The sequence below is a fragment of the Stegostoma tigrinum genome, chromosome 6, assembly GCF_030684315.1.
Source record: "Stegostoma tigrinum isolate sSteTig4 chromosome 6, sSteTig4.hap1, whole genome shotgun sequence".
NCBI lineage: Eukaryota > Metazoa > Chordata > Chondrichthyes > Orectolobiformes > Stegostomatidae > Stegostoma > Stegostoma tigrinum.
In genome coordinates, this window is record NC_081359.1 from 92,324,475 (window position 1) to 92,343,369 (window position 18,895).

Below are 18,895 nucleotides of genomic sequence, written 5' to 3' on the forward strand. Positions count from 1 at the left end.
ATGAAGTGTTAATTCTGCTGCTTCCTCCACAAATACAGCTTGATGTGCTCAATATTTCCAGCAATTTCTGTTTTTATTTAAGATTTTCAGCATAAGCAGTTTCCTGCTTTTTGGGTCAGGAATGTCTTAGGTTCATTCCTTAGGCAGTACAGATATACCTGACCCCAATAAGAGCAATAGTGGAAGCAGCATTGTTAAAACTACAGAAGAGATACATTGTATATTATGTTTTTGCAATTCTTTTTTCAGGTTCTTCTTTCTTTCTGAGGGTTGGATGCAGTGCTTCATCAGTCACTTCCATGGTAAGCATCAGTATTTTCACAACTAGGTTTCACTGCTAACTATGGGGTGGAGGTTGGTAAGGTCCCAATCTTTTCTGAAGTGACTGACACAAATTACAAGTCATACACCCAAATTTGCTGAAGACACAAAGTTAGACAACATTGTAGACAGTGTAGGTAATAGCATAATATCACAAAATGAATGGTCAAAACTGCTGCAAGCTGAAGCTGGTGTGGGGAAGCAAGTGTGAGATTATCACTTTTGGACCAATAAATGATATATCAGGGTACTTTCTAGATGGTTATGAAGTTAATTACAGTGGAAGTCCAAAGAACTTGGGGGTTCAGGTGCATGGATCTTTAATATGTCACAAACATGTACAGAAAATAATAAAGAAAGCAAATGGAATGCTGCTGTTTATCTCTAGAGAACTGGATTACAAGGATACAGAAGTTATACTGCAGTTACGCAATACCCTGGTTAGACCCCACTTAGAATACTGTGAGCAAAACTGGGCATCACATCTTAGGAAGGATATATTTGCCTTGAAGGGAGTAAAATATTATCGGAAAATAGAGATCAGCACATTCAGGAGGAATGTGAGGAAACACTTCTACACACAAAGGGCGTAGGTATTTGGAACTCTTCCACAAATGGTAGTGGATGCTGGATCAATTACTCATTTTAAATCTGAGATAATTTTTTGTTAAGAAAAGATATGGAGGGATATAGGCCAAAGGCAGGTATATGGAGTTAGGCCATATGAAATTAGATCAGTCGTGATCTCATTGAATGGTGAAACAAGATTGGTTCAAAGGAGTGAATGGCCTACATTTGTTCCTATATTCATCAGGAGGGTGCCCTAGATATGTCACACATCTCGCTGGTGTCTGCCTTCAGTTACTCTGCTCTTGCTGGGATCTTCTATCTCATCACTCCAGACTTCATGCACTGAGAATTTATGCTGCCACTACCTACACTGGGTGAAACTGCTAATATTCTCCCAAGGTTTAGCTGCTCCTCTGAAGCAAGGAAGAGGGATATGAAGTCCGTGTGTGTTATCAATTATTTTGAGGCGTGGTTAAAGCTGAGGATACAGTAGGCCACAAACAAACCTTACCTACATTCAAAACCAAAGCATGTAGTCAGTAGTGACTTACCCACATTAGAAATGAGTTGCTGTGCCAGTTCCTTTGTAAATGAAGTCAACTTGTTTCATTTAGTATGCGTTAATCCTGCCGAAACCATGATTGAGTTTAGGATGGTCATATGGCCCATCTAAGACAATGGCACTCGACAACAAAAATGTATGAAGGTGCAACCTCCTCTTATATATGTTATTGTAATTACATCATACTTCAGACTAATTAACTCAAGGAATAAACGATCACACCAAATGTGGTTGTCTTTCTCTTCTGAGCAAACTTACAAAAAATATTCCAGTATTAAAATTCTCTGATTACTTATATCATTACACTTAATAACTAATGTTTGCTTTAGGTCACATTCTTTTCTGTTTTTTTCAAATTCAATGCACTGTAAACCTTGATGTTTTACCTGAATTTCTCAGAGTAGGAGACCAATATATGTCAAATATATTCTAAAATGTGAATAATTGTTTCATTATGCCTTTCTGAAATATAAATAGATTTAAATGTATGACTAGGTAGGGAGGAGAAAAGCAAACATTAAAATGGTGTGAAGAAAAATATGTGATTTATATATTGTAATATAACTTGTTTGGATTTTGAACGAGTGACATGTTGGTCTGTGTCTTTGATTAACCTGTCAGAATTTCTGCAGCTAACGCGGTGTGAAGCTGGATGAACACAGCAGGCCAAGCAGCATCAGAGGAGGAGGAAAGTTTGATGTGCCGGGTCGAGGCCCTTCTTCAGAAATGGGGGTGGGGAAGGGGATTCTGAAATAAATAGGGAGAGAGGGGGAGGCAGATAGAAGATGGATAAAGGAGAAGATAGGGTGTGAGAAGACAGACATGTCAAAGATGCGGGGTTAGAGCCAGTGAAGGTGAATATAGGTGGGAAGTTAGGGCGGGGATAGGTGTGTCCAGGGAGGATGGACAGGTCAAGGAGGTGGAATGAGGTTAGTGGGTAGGAGATGGGGGTGGGGCTTGAGGTGGGAGGAATGGTTAGGGAGGTGGGAACTAGCTGGGCTGGTTTTAGGATGTGGTCGGGGGACAGGAGATTTTGAAGCCTGTGAAGTCAACATTGATACCCTTGGGCTGCATGGTTCCCAAGCGAAATATGAGATGGTGTTCCTGCATCTTTCGGGTGGGGTCATTGTGGCAATGCAGGAGGCCCAGGATGGACATGTCGTCTGAGGAGTTGGGGGGGCAGTTGAAATGGCTTGCGACTGGGAGGTGTATTTGCTCATTGCAAACTGAGCATAGGTGTTCCGTGTAGCAGTTCCCAAGCTTCCGCTTGGTTTTCCCCAATGTAGAGGAGGCCACAACGGGAACAGCGGTTACAGTATTTCACATTAGCAGATGTGCAGGTGAACATCTGTTTGATGTGGAAAGTCTTAGGGCCTGGATGGGGGTGAGGGGGCAGGTATCGGGGCAGGTGTAGCATTTGCTTCGGTTGCAGGGAAAAGTGCCAGGTGTGGTGGGGCGGGAGGGGAGTGTGGAGCAGACAAGGGAGTCATATAGAGAGTGGTCCCTCCGGAAAGCATGTAAGAATGGGGAGGGGAAAAATGTTTTTGGTAGTGGTGTCAGATTGCAGATGGCGGAAATGTCAGAGGATGATGTGTTGGATTTGGAGGTTGGTGGTACTTGAAGACGAGGGGGATTCTGTTTTGGTTATTATTGCAGATAGAGGGTCTGAGGGATGAGTTGCGGGAAATGCAGGAGACACAGTCGAGGGCATTTTTGATCACTGTGGAGGAGAAGTTGTGGCCCTTGAAAAAAGAGGATGTCTGGGATATTCGGTAGTGGAATGCCTCACCTTGGGAGCATATGCAGCGGAGGCGAAGAAATTGGGGATAACGGATGGCCTTTTCACATGAAGGTGGGTGAGAGGAGGAATATTCTAGGTAGTTGTGAGAGTCAGTAGGCTTATAATGGATATTAGTTTCCAGTTGGATGCCAGAGATGGAGACAGAGAGGTCCAGGAAGGAGAGAGAGGTGTCAGAGATGGTCCAGGTAAACTTAAGGTTGGGGTGGAAGGTGTTAGTAAATTGGATGAACTGTTCGAGCTCCTCGTGGGGAAAATGAGGCGGCGCTGAAACAATCATCAATGTAACATAAGAAGAGATGTGGTTTAGGGCCAGTGTAGCTTTGAAAGAGGGATTGTTCCAGGTATCCTACAAAGAGGCAGGCATAGCTTGGGCCCATGCGGGTACCCATGGTCACTCCCTTTGTCTGTAGGAGCTGGGAGGAATTAGAGGAGAAGTTGTGGGCGAGAACAAGTTTGGATAAGCGGATGAGGCTGTCATTGGAGGGGAACTGGTTGGGCCTGCGTGACAGGAAGAAGCGGAGGGCCTTTAGGCCATCTGCATGGGGAATGCAGGTGTATAGGGACTGGACATCCATTGTAAAAATGAGGTGTTGGGGACTGGGGAATTGGAAGTTCTGGAGGAGGTGGAGAATGTGGATGGTGTCATGGACATAGGTAGGGAGTTTCTGGACCAAGGGGGAGAAAATATAGTCCAGATAGATGGAGATAAGTTCGGTGGGGCAGGAGCAGCTAGTCCCCACTTCCCTAACCATTCCTCCCTACTCAAGCCCCACCCCCATCTCCTACCCACTAACCTCATCCATCCTCCTTGACCTGTCCATCCTCCCTGGACCCACCTATCCCTTCCCTAACTACATTCATCTTCACTCACTCTAACCCCACCTCTGACCTTTCTGTCTCATGTCACTCTATCTTCTCCTTTATCCATCTTCTATCCACCTCCCCCTCTCTCCCTGTTTATTTCAGAATCCCCTTCCCCTCCCCATTTCTAAAGAAGGGTCTCAACTTGAAATGTCAAACTTTCCTGCTCCTCTGCTGTGTTTATCCAGCTTCACACTGTTATCTCAGATCCTTCAGCATCGGCAGTTCCTACTATCTCTGCAAGAATTTCTGCAGCCATGGTTTTAGAGATGGAATGCTAATGGAATTTTTTATTTACATTTGGGTCAGTTTTAAGACAAGTTTTATGTTGAAGAGAATTTGTCTGCTTTCAGTAAGAAGCGTCAAGAATTGACTTTTCTTTTGCTTAGGGAACACACATAGCTTGGAAAACTTCTAGTTTCAGTTTGCAGAAGTCCTCATTGAAGTTAGATGTTTGTAATAGTTTATCCTAGAAAAAGGAGTTTAGAACAATTTGGAAATAGCTTAGATCAGTGTAATAATTTTAGATTGAAAATTCCAGAGCAGAAATGTTTGGAATCCTGCAGAGGCTATTCAAAATCAAGGAAGTACAAACTCATCAATGTGAATACTCTGAGGAAACACTACAAAACTGTCAAAAATTAGAATTGAAAGCAACAGTCAAGTCAAAACTATCGATGTAATAGAGAAGAAAACTCTATCTGATGTTTGAGTACTATAATGTGATACTGTTGGGATACGTCAGATTGTATTTTTACAGTGCTGTGAAATCTTTTAAATTGTGTCATTTGTTAGAGCTTGGTGTATTACATTTTTTTCTTTGCTGTAGTAAACTTCTGTTCATTGTCAAGACCAGATCTGCAGTGCTTGTGTTCCAGTGATGGACTATCTTGTCAAATAAAATCTGTCAAGCCAGATTACTTGTTCAACAATAACATCAGTTGGGATCGTGACAATGATCACATCCTAATATCTTTTATTATGTTTCCTAATCAGAAGAAAACTGAGAGGTACTTTTGTTTATTGTTTCAAGAGATGTAAATATCACTAGTCAGCATTTGTAACCCATCTCTAGATATCTTTGAACTGAGCGGTTTACTCGATCACCTCAAAGGGCAGCTAAGAGTCAACAGCATTATTGTGGAGTCACATGTAGGCCACACCATGTAAGGATGGATGATTTTCTTCTCTGAAAGGCAGTTATGAACTAGGTTTCATATTTCCATGATAATAAATAGTTTGTTTCACAATTACCATTACTGATACCAACTTCCAATTCCAATTTTATTAATTTACTTTAAATTCCACCCACTGCTCTGATGCGATTTGAATCTATGTCCTGAAGACATTAGCCTGGGTCTTTCTATTACTAGACCAATGACATTTGTTACAATCCAAGATGAGGCAACCAAATTTATGTCATGATCGTTTAAGGAAACAATAATGTTTTGTTTTAAAATAGATGTAATACTGGGCAGAATCAATGTAATAAATGGTGGAACATCCTCTGCTTTTGCTATATTTTCCACAGGCTGTTGGCTTACATGGCACAAATGGAAATGGACAAATGGAATTTGTCATACATTACTTTGTATCACCTGCCTTTAATGTAATGACTTGCACTGATAAATCTTAATGAGCCGTTTGCTTCATCATCTTCTAGCTAGTGCAGACATACGAAAGGCTAATTACGGTCCTTCTGCACCTTAATAATTCTGTAAAGTTAGTGACTGAGTGATAGTTTCATAATAATGTACTTCCTGTTAGTGCTAATTATTAGACTTTCTGGGGTGATTAATTTACAAGAAGGTATTTAGAAGCAATTAGCAATTCAAAGTTAACATTTTAAACAGGTAAAATTTGATAAATTTTCTTCAAACGTTTTGTTGACAGTTACCTAACTGCCTTAAAATGAAGCAATTAATAGCTAGGATGGCTAGTTTTTTTTAAGAAATCTAGGATAACTGGATCAGGCAAAAAAAAGGTGACAGAAGATAAGGTAGGATTGTGTTGAATTGCATAGCAGGATTAAGACCCTTAAAAGACTGCTCCTTTTTTAAAATCTGTGAGTAGAATAATTAAAATTTGCAACATCATAGCTGTCATTTGGAAATTCCCTTCACCCTCCTGTTTAGCCTAGTGCAGTGCAATCTCCACATCTATTCAGATATGCCTTGCTTCCATTGCTGCTGGTTTTGGAAGAACCTCTTGGAAGTCCCACGTTCACACTGGGCATCCTGTCTGCACTATTGGGCATCTCACAATTTAGTGAAAGGTGTCGCATGGAAAATAACGGGTATTCTGTAACGAATATGCACAGCATGGAATAGAGTATCTGGAATCACTCATCGGGGCAATAATACGATGATTTAGATTCCGTGTTCTGTTCAAATTCGACTAACTTCTAAATTAACTGAGCCAGTTCAAACAGCAATGTGGAAGAAGAGTCATACTGGATTCGAAATGTTAATTCTGCTCCTCTTTGCACAGATGCTGCTAAACCTTCTGGGTTTCTACAGCATTTTCCGCGTCTGTTTAAGATTTCCAACATCCGCAGTACTCTTCTTATGCAGAATTGTTCGTTTACCCCGCCCCCTCATGATGGCAATAAACAGCCATCAAGCAGCTGGCAGGACCAAAACTTCCGTTAAAATTCAAACTGGTAACCAGAGCAACGGTGCGCCGGAATCTAAATATAAAACCTATAACTTCGACAATACTAAACAGATATCCGGGGTGCTGGTTAGCCATTACGTAATGTGATGAATGGTATTGTGGGGATTGTAGTCCTCTGCCTGTGCCGTGCTGTGTCTAGTTGGTGATAACGGGCACTGGGAGGACTACAAGTCCCAGCAGCGAGGCAACTGTGCAACGACCGCCTCTCTTATCGGAAGAGTAGGCCATCTTCAGGAATATAGACAGGACTTTAAAAATTTAATCCCAGTGTTCACTACTGGCGAGGATACTTTGGTGTTTATGTGGCGCCCATAAGTGCAAGACCGGAGCAGCCGCTTTTGAAGAGCTGCGGCATTACTCTGAGAAGATTATTAATTTCATTCTTTTAAAACAATTTATGTCTACGAAGCATGTCTTCTTTAGAGAAAGAATTGTTCCTGAGCAAATTGCCTTCGCGACCACCGATGCCGTCAGGTCCCCAGCATGGAGCTAAAATGAGAATGGGGTTAGTGTGCATGTAAGGTTTCTAAATTCAAACCGTGATTTCTGTTCGTTTTTCCTGCTGACTGCGTACGCCCAGTCAGTTTTTGAGGTGATTTTAAAGCAAGCGGAACTATGCTGTGTGTTTTTTTTGTAGTTTGGTTGATTTTGAGTTTTTTTAAAAAAATCACCTGTCATGTATCGTGTAAATGTACAGTTAAATAAGCTTAACCTTGTTTGTCATTTCAATACGTCTTCAGCAGAGACGAGTAGGATGGATGGTGCAAGTTTAACTTAGGTTTTTTTTAATTGCTTGCAGTATGGACTTCAGTACGACCCCACGGATTGATGCTTTCTTCCTCCTTTTTAAAGCAAAGTGTAGTATTAATTTTTTTTAAATGTAAGTGGAAAAATTCAGTTTTTATCTGTAACACATGCTAAATACAGCTTGTGATTGAACAATATGAAGGGAATACTTTATGACAAGTAAAATACTGTCATTTATGGATTTCTGAAATAAAAACAGAAAATGCTGGAAACTCTTTCGAGAGACAAACAGAGTTAATATCGCAATCTATGCCATTTTAGTTCTTTTTTCAGAATCTAGAATTGGGGAGCATAATTTCAGCATTCAGGGGTTACCTCTTTAAAACAAAAATGAGGAGTGAATCTTCAAAGAATCATGATCATTGGAATTCTCTATCGCAGAGAGCTCTGGAGGTTGAGTCATTGAATATGTCAAATGCTGAGGTGAAAAGATTATAGGAAAGCTGAGGGTTACGGGCATCAGATATATAGGCAGAGTCATTACTAAGATCAGATCAATCTTGAATGGTGTAGCAGACTCCAGGGGCTGTATGGCCCACTCCTGTTATCTCTTTTATATGTTAAATTAGCAACAGTGACAGAGCAGATTGCTAGGAAGAGACAACAAGGTGCAGAGATGAACAAACACAGCAGGCTAAGCAGCATTAGAGGAGCAGGAAGGTTGACGTTTCAGGCCCTAGACCCTTCTTTAGAAAGGGAAGAAATTGCTAGGAAAGACTGTTTTTGCATATTTTGACCCTTGTGTGTTTTGGTATTAACTGATTCTCTTGATGTCACTTCTGTGACGAGTAGCACACTAAGACAAGTATCATTTAAGTCTTTTGTCACTTAACTGTTGTAACGTTTTTATTGTGTTTTATTCATAATTAATTTAAATAGATTTTGCTAGAAAAGGAAGCTATTTAATGATTATTTATGTGGGATGGTCTTTGAGGTGAACTGAAATGATTTGGTATTCTGGTTGAGGCTGAATCTTTATGAAGAAAGCTGATTTTGAATCTAATTTATACCATTCATTAGAGTAGCGTTCATTTTGGAACAGCTTTAGCATTTAATATGCACCTAAAAAGTTTGTCTCACTACTTACCATGATGTATTGTTTTAGATGAGAAGATGATTCAACTGTCCTCTTTGTTGCTTGCAACAGCTATTTCTTTTCAACAATCGATTACCAATCCCTCACACCTACTCTCTTCCTGTTTTCTTGAATGAAAGAACAATAATTTTAATGCTACGTTTAAAGGGGAGACTGTCTGGTTTGTGGAGTACTTGAGATTGTGTAACCTGAGGCTTTGATGTGTTGTTTGTGTGTATCTGAATTCTCTAAGTTGATTTCCCCATTTGGCTTTTAACTGGCTGCTGTCTTTTGAAACAATGAGAATATGAACAAGGAAGGTCTTCTAGTTCTTGTTTATAATTCCATTTTTTTCCTTTTGTCTATTCTGGTCCTCAAAAGCTGTTATTGAACTATAGTTCAGTGTGTAATCTGGAGCCTGAATCCATTTTCTTTCTAAAGTGGTTAACTGGAGAGTGAGCTTTTCATTTCATTAAAATGTGAAGAAGAGATTTGATTTTCCTGATGCTGATTTAGTTGCCTGGTTTTGATGTCTTTGGACAAAATGGTAATTTCAGTGGTGATGAATTCATTTATTCTGCTCCAATTGAGACAAGATTTGAGACCTGTCAGGTGACCAGTGCAAACCAATTCATATTTCTTTCGTTCGTTCATAGAAAACAATTCAGCTATGAAAAATCTTTAGTTATGACAATCAGATGATGGAACTTATAATTCAGTAATCAAATTATTTAAAAGTCTGACATCAACAAGAACAATGCAGCAGTGTTGTTTGGCCTTTTTAACCACACTGATACCAAAACACAATGGAAAAGCCTGCTTCAGGCTCTCCCAACATACATTTCATGGAATACATTATCTTTAAATTGTTTCCAACAGTGATGGGTATGTAAAGAGTAATGCTTGGCCCTTGAGTTAAGACACTATTTTTGGCATCCATGTCTACCTGGAATGTGCAACTTGTAATTTGATTTTTACACAGTCCATGTAATATTAAATTTCCATCAACTGCATACTTTGCTGGAATCTTGGCATCAAAGCTGTATTGAAAAGTACCAGCTTCAATGGAAGGCGTAACTCATGAAGTGCATCATTCAGCCAGATCTTTGTTGAACTGTTAACGTTTTTATTTGTTGTTTGCTTTGTAGACAGCATATCTTTTTAAACTGCCAGCATCCAAATATGACACTTTACAAAATAGCAACAAATTACAACAAATAGGGATGGCACGGTGGGTCACTGGTTAGCACTGCTGCCTCCCAGCGCCAGATACCCAGGTTTGATTCCACCGTCAGGCGATTGTCTGTGTGGCATTTGCACCTTCTCCCCGTGTCTGTGTGGGTTTCCTCCGGGTACTCCAGTTTCTTCCCATAATCCAAAAAATGTGCAGATTATGTGGATTAGGTATGCTAAGTTGCCCGTTGTGTTCAGGAGTGTGCACCTTAGGTGTGTTATGGGGGATGGGTCTGGGTGGGATGCTCCAAGGGGCGGTGTGGACTTGTTGGTCTGAAGGGCCTGCTTCCACACTGTAAGGATTCTATTCTGTTCTGTACTACAGATGAGCTTTACCAAGGAAAGAAGCCATCAGTTATGTGTAAAGAGCAGGTGAACAGACATTATTCCACTTAGAACAGTGTCTAACAGGACTGGACAAGGTAAGTGTGGGGAGTATCTTCCCAATGGTGGGTGTGTCCAGAACTAGGGGTCACAGTCTGAGGATTTAGGGTAGACAATTTTAGGATGGAGATGAGGAGACATTTTTTTCACCCAAAGAGTGGTGAGTCTGTGGATTTTTTTTACCACAAGAAAGAGTTGATGCCAAAACATTGAACATATTCAAGAGGCAACTAGATGTAGTACTTGGGGACAGTGGGATCTAAAGGTTTTGGGAGAAAGCAGGATTAGGCTATTGAGTTGGATGATCAGCCATGATCATGAAAATGGCGCAGCACGTTCGAAGAGCCCAATGGCCTTCTCCTGCTGCAATCTTCTATGTTTCTATGAGAGAAGATTTGGCAAGGTATGTTCAAAATTATAAAGGATTTTGGTAACAGTAATAAGGAGAAACTATTTGCAACCACAGAAAAGTCAATAACCTGTGGACATTGGTTCTTTTATGAATTACCTGAGATCTGAGGCTGCATGAAGCAAGAAAAAGGCAGGGAGGTGTTCATGATCTGAAATGCGCTATCTGGAAGAATGGTAGAAGTAGATTCAAAAATCAACGTTCACAAGATAACCAGGTAAATAATTGAAAAAGAAAATGCTGGGCTATGGGAAGTATTACTGATGGAGAATCAAATACCAATTTCAAACAGCCAGCACAAATGCAGTAGGTGCATGGTCTGATTCTACAGCTTCAGCTGAAGTTGCACAGAAATTACAAATCCATATCAAAACGGTATACAGATTCATTATTTACTACACGGTGTGATTGCTTATTAGATCTTAAATATACCTTTAACTTTTGTTTTGCTAATTTGCAGTTATATTTTTCTTATCAGTATTATGTGGTACTTTGTTAGGATATTGTTAGATTTGTTCAGTTTTTATTAAAATGTATGAAGACAGCCTTCAAAAGGGCTGAATAAAATTTACCTGTATTAATCTGGTGTAAAAGAATTTGAAGATACAAGCTTTAGAGGATAAGGGACATGGTTACATTTTGAATTTGAGATTTATCAACCGATAATCAAGTCAGTCAGTATTTGTGCTTTACGCAGTATTCCATTTATCATTGAAGCCCAGGGAATGAAGTGACATATCCAAACATTGGTCTGTAACATTTTCTGTTAGTGAAAGGAATCCATCGAGTGAAATGTAGAAGGAAATATGAAAAATGAAGTGCTCATTTTTCAAGATTCATTTAAAGAAGAGTTGGCATTTGCTTGATGCTGTTGCCAATGTATATTTTTTGAACCAACAGCTGAAACATTCATTTTAGTTGTTTCTGGGATCTTAGCTGCCACATTTCCCATATTATAACCACAGTTTTTATGTTTCAAAAGTACTTTGTGACTGTAACACATCAGGGCATTCTGAAATCATGAAAGAAACAGAAATTGCTGGAGAAACTCTGCACTTATGGCAGCATCTGTGGAGTTTTGAAGAAAGGTCACTGACCCGTTACTCTTTGTTTTCTTTTCATAAATGTTGCCTGAATTGCTGAGCTTCTACAGCAATTTCTGTTTTTGTTTCAGATCTCCAGCACCTGCAGTTCTTTGCTTTATTTTGTTTTAGATATGTAAGGCTTCTGTTAGCACAAAGAATTTTAAGTTAGGGAAAATAGAAAAGAGACTTGACTTTGGAAAGGAATATCAGTAAAAATTTGAAGATGACAGGAATCTTGGTTAAGTGTTCCATAATCTGGGAGGTACAGAATTAGTTTGGACATTGAAACATCGAAAATAAGAACAGGAACGTTCCATTCGCCTCTTCATTTGTTATGATCATGTCTGATAATGCAACTTGATACCCAGTTTGTACTTTCCTTCCATATCCTTTGCTCCCTTTAGTACCAAAGTGCTTTCTTCAACTGCTTCTTGAGATTGTACCTTTTTGTTTTTGACTTGGCTGCTTTCTGTAATGGCAGATTCCTCAGGCTTCCCACACTCTGGCTGAAGACATTTCTCTTCATTTCGGTCCTAAATTGTTTACCCCCTTTCCTCAACTATGACCCTTTTGTTCTGGGCTCCTCTGCCATTGTGAACATCCTCTTTGCATCTCCACTATCTAGTCCTGTTGGAATTTTGTAGGCCTATATGCAGTTTCCCCCTCATTCTTCTGAACTCCAGCGAATATAATCATAACCAGTTCAACCTTTCAGATGTCCGTCCCGCCATCCCAGGATCAATCTGGTGAACCTTCGTTGCACTCCTTCTGAAGAAACTTTGGTATTTTTGATTATGGAACCCAAAACTGCACACAGTATTCCAGCTGTGGTTTCTGCAGCAAGATATCTTTGCTCCTGTGCTGTAATCTCTTAACTATGAATGCCAACATGTCATCTGTCTTCTTTACTGTCTGCTACAGCTGCATGCTTACCTCCAGCGACTGGTGTATCAAGAACGCCAGGTCATATTGCACAATTAACTCTCTGAACTTATAGACAATCAAATAATCTGACTTCCTGATGTTTGTTAACATAGGGGATTGCCTCAGATTTATCCACATTATATTGCATGTATTGTAATGCCATGCATTGAACGTATGCTCCGCGTGTCCAAATCGCACTGAAGTGTCTCTGCATCCTCAGCTCATCACCCCACTCATCTTTGTGTCATCTGTAAATTTGGAGGTATTACATTTAATTCCCTCACCCAAATCGTTAGTATATGTATGCTGTGAATAGCTGGGATACTGGCAGTGATCCCCATATTCGCTACTAGGCATTACTGTCCATTTGGATAAAGACCTGTTTATTTTTAACCTTTTTGTTTCTTGTCACCAGTTTTCTATCTAGTTCTACATTATCGTCAATCCCATGTGTTTTATTTTTACACACTAATCTCTTCTGTGGGTCTTTGTTGAAAGCCTTCTTAAAGTCTAACGCACCATATCCACTGGCGCCTCCTAATCAAGTTTACTAGGTACATCCATGAAGATTTCTAGCAGGTTTACCAAGTATGGTTTTCCTTTCATTAATGCACACTGACTCTGTCCAGTCCTGCCCCTGTTCTCTAAGTGTTCAGCTGTTAGTTCCTTTTGTAATGGACTCTAGCATATTCCCCATTACTGATGTCAGGTTGACTAGGCTATAATTCCCAGATGTCTCCCTACCTCCCTTCTTAAATGTAGGAGTTACATTAGCTACTTTCTGATCTGTAGGAAATTTTCCAGAGCCTACAGGAACAGATCCGATTGATGCGCCTGATTAGTGGGGAAGCCAATGAAAAAACTGTTCCTGTAACAACCTGAGGTTAAGTGGCAAGGAAGGAGATGGAAAGCCAAATAGTTTGTTTTTTTTTGGAATAATGCATGGTGAGATTTTCTGACTTGAAACCTAGAATGCTTGGGGATTCAAAATATTCACAGATTAGCTAATGATCCATTATATCTTCATTTCAACTATAAATTTATATTGTAGATTTCAGTGCATTCATCAGCTTGCACTTTATTTGACTCTATTCCCATGAGTCCTCTATTCATTCAATCCCTTTTCTACATTTGAGCAATCTCAATTCTTCTACATTCATAGCTCAGCAGCATAAATGTGGGTGGTTTTTTTTTGACCCTATATATTTTCTTAATTGCAAATTGCATCGTGACTAGCTGTATCTGTTGCATTGTAGCCATAAGAGTGGTATTAGTCGCATGAATTCATAAAGATTCTTGGATTTCAAATCATTTATCAGATAATATTAAGAAAGCATATGGTGTTTTGGCTTTCATTAACAGGGGGATTGAGTTTAAGAGTCGTGAGATCTTGTTGCAGCTCTATAAAACTTTGGTTAGACCGCACTTGGAATACTGCGTCCAGTTCTGGGCGCCCTATTATAGGAAAGATGTGGACGCTTTGGAGAGGGTTCAGAGGAGGTTTACCAGGATGCTGCCTGGACTGGAGGGCTTATCTTATGAAGAGAGGTTGACTGAGCTCGGTCTCTTTTCATTGGAGAAAAGGAGGAGGAGAGGGGACCTAATTGAGGTATACAAGATAATGAGAGGCATAGATAGAGTTGATAGCCAGAGACTATTTCCCAGGGCAGAAATGGCTAACACGAGGGGTCATAGTTTTAAGCTGGTTGGAGGAAAGTATAGAGGGGATGTCAGAGGCAGGTTCTTTACGCAGAGAGTTGTGAGAGCATGGAATGCGTTGCCAGCAGCAGTTGTGGAAGCAAGGTCATTGGGGTCATTTAAGAGACTGCTGGACATGTATATGGTCACAGAAATTTGAGGGTGCATACATGAGGATCAATGGTCGGCACAACATTGTGGGCTGAAGGGCCTGTTCTGTGCTGTACTGTTCTATGTTCTATGTTCTAATATTAATGTATGACTTAAATTGATATACTTGCAAAGATTTTTGTGTTTGTAACTACTTCTATTTCCATTTTCAACTCATTAAACTTCTTCATTCACAGTGTAACTTAATTTCTTGAAATCTTTGAGCCTATAGTTTATATCACCCTGTATTTTTCCACATTATATAACTCACAATTAGACCGAGTGTCAAGTTTCAGAAGAATCACATTGCCCACCTATTCATTTTGTTTCCCACACAATTTTATTGTGAGTAAGCTAGAAATTCTGCGTTGACACATTCAGCTGGATCATAAGAAAAAGACAAATTAAGAAATTTTAGATTTGATTGTATGGAGGGACTGATGCCTTTTATGGATAATTGGCTCTTAAAATCATTGGAAGAAGCTTAATTTTTTTAAACTGTATTGTATCATCAAATATTTTCAAGTTGGATTTTTGGCCTCAAATGCCAGTAACACATCTAATTAGATCTTTAGTTTATTATAAAATGCGTCCTGCTAAGAAATGTGTTAAAGCAGTAGCGTGATGATATAATTCCATAAGCAGACTAGTGAGTCAGCTGCTAAAACCTAATTAAAGTTATAAAAAGCATCCAGCACTTCAAATGGTGATTTATGTTTCCTTTATCAATGTTGGCCAATGAAAAGCATTTCTATTTCAGCATTAAGCATGACCAAATTACTATAAAGATCCCTTATTCTACCCAGTTTGTGGTGATTTCATAGTCATTGTCAACCACTGTTATGTCCTCCTGAGTGAGATTGCAAAAGAAAGGGCAGTTTTATGCTTTTTTTTTCAATCCCACAAAGAAGTGAGTGGAGATTATCCAAAATTACTTCATAACAGATATTTACAGTCAACAGAAAGTGAAGGCTTCCAGTATGAGTTTGATTCTTGGCCTTAAAGGTGAAAGGATAGAATGCTTACCCAATCACACATTAAATACCGAGCTTTATTTTAATTAATGGATGGTATTGAGTTTCTTATAGTGATTAGGTGTTCTCAGATATGGAATGTCATGATCACCTTGGAGTGTCCCGTTTTTCATTTCTCTGCTGTCCTGACTGTTTTGGCTCATTTTGGTAGCCCTCTGACCTCCTGAGTTGGTATGTTCTGGTCCCATTTCAAGACTTGAGTCAAGAATTAGAAGACTGACATGTCAATACAGTAGTGTCATATTTAGGGAGTCTGCAGTGTCGGAAGTGTCTTCTTTCAGAAGAGATATTAAACTGAACACCTCCACCCAACCCTCAAGTTTTGGAAGAGGGCAGGGGTGCTATTCACTGGAATGGGTAATATTTATCCTTTAATTGGACAAAAACAGATTACCTAGTCATTATCACGTTTTTGGGAGCTTGCAAATTGGCTGGACCCTTTCCTGCATTTCAATACAATGAATAGTCTGCCAAAAGGTACTTCACAGCCAATGAAGTACTTTGAGAAATCTGATAGCCATGAAAGGTGTTTCAAGTTGCAATTTTTCTAATATAATTTTGCTTTTTCTTTCCTTTAATGTGGTAAGATGGTTGAATGAATACTCATTCCATTGACCTCTGCCTATTCAAGTCACATCAATTTTTGCTCCATTTGCCAGCAGTCCTCTGGCATAATTCAGCCAGTACCAGTCCTTCCACATGTTAACTGAAGGTAGCTCGTCCACTCAAAACTGTAGGTTTTAATATTGGTGGTGCTTTACATATTTTCAAAAATCAGTACAGTGCTCAGCAAAATGCTAGGGAAGTAAATCATTTTAGATGTGACTTTCAGAAGGTGGAGTTAACATGGAACGAAGTGATGTTTTCCTATTGCATCTGATCTCTAAATATTGAGAAGTCTGCTCAAATACCTTTTCCTACACCTTGATTATTCTTAAGATTAAACTTTTAAAATCTTGTATGTAACTGTAAAATGAACAGAGCCCTTAGTAGATTGAATGTATACTAAAACTGCATGTAATGCATTGAATTCTATTTTCAGCTAATGGTTTGTGTCACTTTGTTGCAGCCCTGGAAGAAAGCGGGATTTTTCCCCTGTGGCCTGGAATCATTACTTTGAAACTATGGAAGATGTTATAATTACAAATGGAACAGGCAAAGACATATCTTTTTGAAATACGATATGTGAAAATTTATACTATAAAACTTGGTGCTGAATTGAAGCATTCACTTTAAATGCACTACTTGTGTTTGCAATTATAAATACTCTATCCGACCTTTTTTATATATAAAAAGGATTGGATTGAATAGTGTTCAAATAACATTAAATAAATCTATATTTACTGGTAGTTCAGCCATGCCTTTGTTACCTAAAGATAATGAAAGGTTCATAAACCTTTTATGAGCTTGTCCAGAATGCACTTTGACGTGTATCCTGTTGCAGACAAGGTCTGTCAGTCATTATTCTCGTTCTTGCTGACCTCTAATTACTTCCAAATTTAAAATCACTTTCTTTAAAATCTGCAATGCCTCACTTGCCATTACAATGTGAACTTTATGATTAAGTTTGCAAAAGAAGGCGTTCACATCCAGGACCAATATCTAATATCAGTGGGCTGGATTGGATTGTGACGGTTTTATGTTGGTGGGTTGCCAGTTCGAGAATGTAATGTGTTCAGATTGAGAAAATATGGTTTTAAAATATTAAACAAAACTAATTTGTGATTTTGCATTCATTGAATAACAGTTGGGGCACCAATTTAAGGGATTTGCAAACTGAAATATGCATCAATTTTGTTTTTGGATTTGACTACTTCAAAGCAATTTATGCATAAGGTTAGATGTATAAAGCAACATAACAGTTTTGTTGCTCATCACCCAACTGCCTGTATTTCATGTCTCTCTGTGTGACATTAAGAATCAGCCAAGGTGTGTGTGTGTGTGTGTGTGTGTGTGTGTGTCTAAAGGTACTATAGGCCAAAGTGGATAGCAGTTACATGCTTCCTTCTTGCATCAGTTGGTTGTTACAAAGGTCATTGTTTTATGTGCTGGTCTTCTGGTTATGTTACAAATTGCCATGGATGCAAGTAGAGCTTACAATCCAATTGCTAATGCAGCAACCGTTCAAATATAGTACCAAAAACTCAATTTCTCAAATAATTTGCTCCCACACTCAACAACAGGAGGCTTGTGACCAAGAGTTACTAATTCAGTTTCATTTTTCAAGTGAATTGTCTTCTTTTAGGTTTCTTTTATTTTTCTCTGTATTGATGTTGGAAAAACAAATGATCAACAAAATGCGGAATTTGATGTAATGTTGGTTGAAACTAAAAACTAGAAATCCAACATGTCAAATGTGCAGGTTACGGATGAATGGAAAGGTCCACTTTAGAATTATTATAACTTCTCTAAAACGATGAGCAAAGGGTTGGGAAACCATAGCTACGAGTTTGTGTCCTTTTGTTTAGAGCAAGTACTTTATGATGTCTCAAGGATAATTTGGTTATTAATATAATTAATATTTTAGCTGATAAAGTATCAAAATCAAAAATTTCCTCTTGTTTTACATTTTATCATGTACCGAGATGTGTATTGATTTTAAAATATTGCTAGTGACAAGCGTGCTGAGAACAGTATTTCTGTGAAATCGGGACAGATCTTTGACCTAAAATCTCAACATCCTCAACACTACTCTTTTGTGTGAAGAAATACTTTCTAATATTTCTCCCAAACAGCCTCACTTTCTAATTCTGAAATTAGCACCCCCTTGTGGTGGAATCTCCAATGGGGGAAATCATTTTGCAATTTTGCCAAAAGTCATAGGAAGCAACAGTTGAATTGCATGAGAAAATTAATTTCATGGATTTAGATGGAGCCTTGTCATGGAGAATGCACCAGTTGCATACTTTAACCCTTTAGTTCTGGTGTCAATCTGTTGAATTTGTATTACACTCAGAGCAGCATGTTTGGTGAGGCGCTAGAACTAAATGCAAAACAGTATATAACTGGTGCTCCGTAACATAACTTCCACTTCTTTGTGTTCCAACTTCCTTTAGATAAAGGCCTCATATTTAATTAGCCTTTTAATTTTTTTTTGTAGACTGTTTTGTGATTTCTGTACAAAGATCTTTTTATTTTTCTGTTTACCCATGGTTTCTACCTTCTCACTATTCTGTAAGTACTCTACTCTAATCCAGCTTTTCTGGATCTAAATTTCAGTCACTTTGCACTTTCCCATATCGATCTCCATCTGCCACAGTTTTGCTCACTCATTTTAACCTATCTATAGTGTGACATGTGTGATT

General features: G+C 38.9%; 1 protein-coding gene across 6 annotated transcripts in view; it reads left to right on the forward strand.

The window, feature by feature from the left end:
* Nucleotides 1-18,895, forward strand: part of ppme1 (protein phosphatase methylesterase 1) — an 85,578-nt gene that overhangs the window by 35,836 nt on the left and 30,847 nt on the right. For 2 of the 6 annotated variants that reach the window (XM_059646762.1, XM_059646761.1), the window contains 2 exons: nucleotides 250-302; nucleotides 16,660-16,751. In XM_059646762.1, coding sequence (XP_059502745.1) covers nucleotides 16,715-16,751 — 37 coding nt within the window. In that variant the 5' untranslated portion in view covers nucleotides 250-302; nucleotides 16,660-16,714. Of the gene's footprint in view, nucleotides 1-249; nucleotides 303-6,988; nucleotides 7,309-7,575; nucleotides 7,672-16,659; nucleotides 16,752-18,895 lie in introns of those variants that run through there. The other 4 variants (XM_059646758.1, XM_059646759.1, XM_059646760.1 and 1 more) reach the window with 3 other exon arrangements.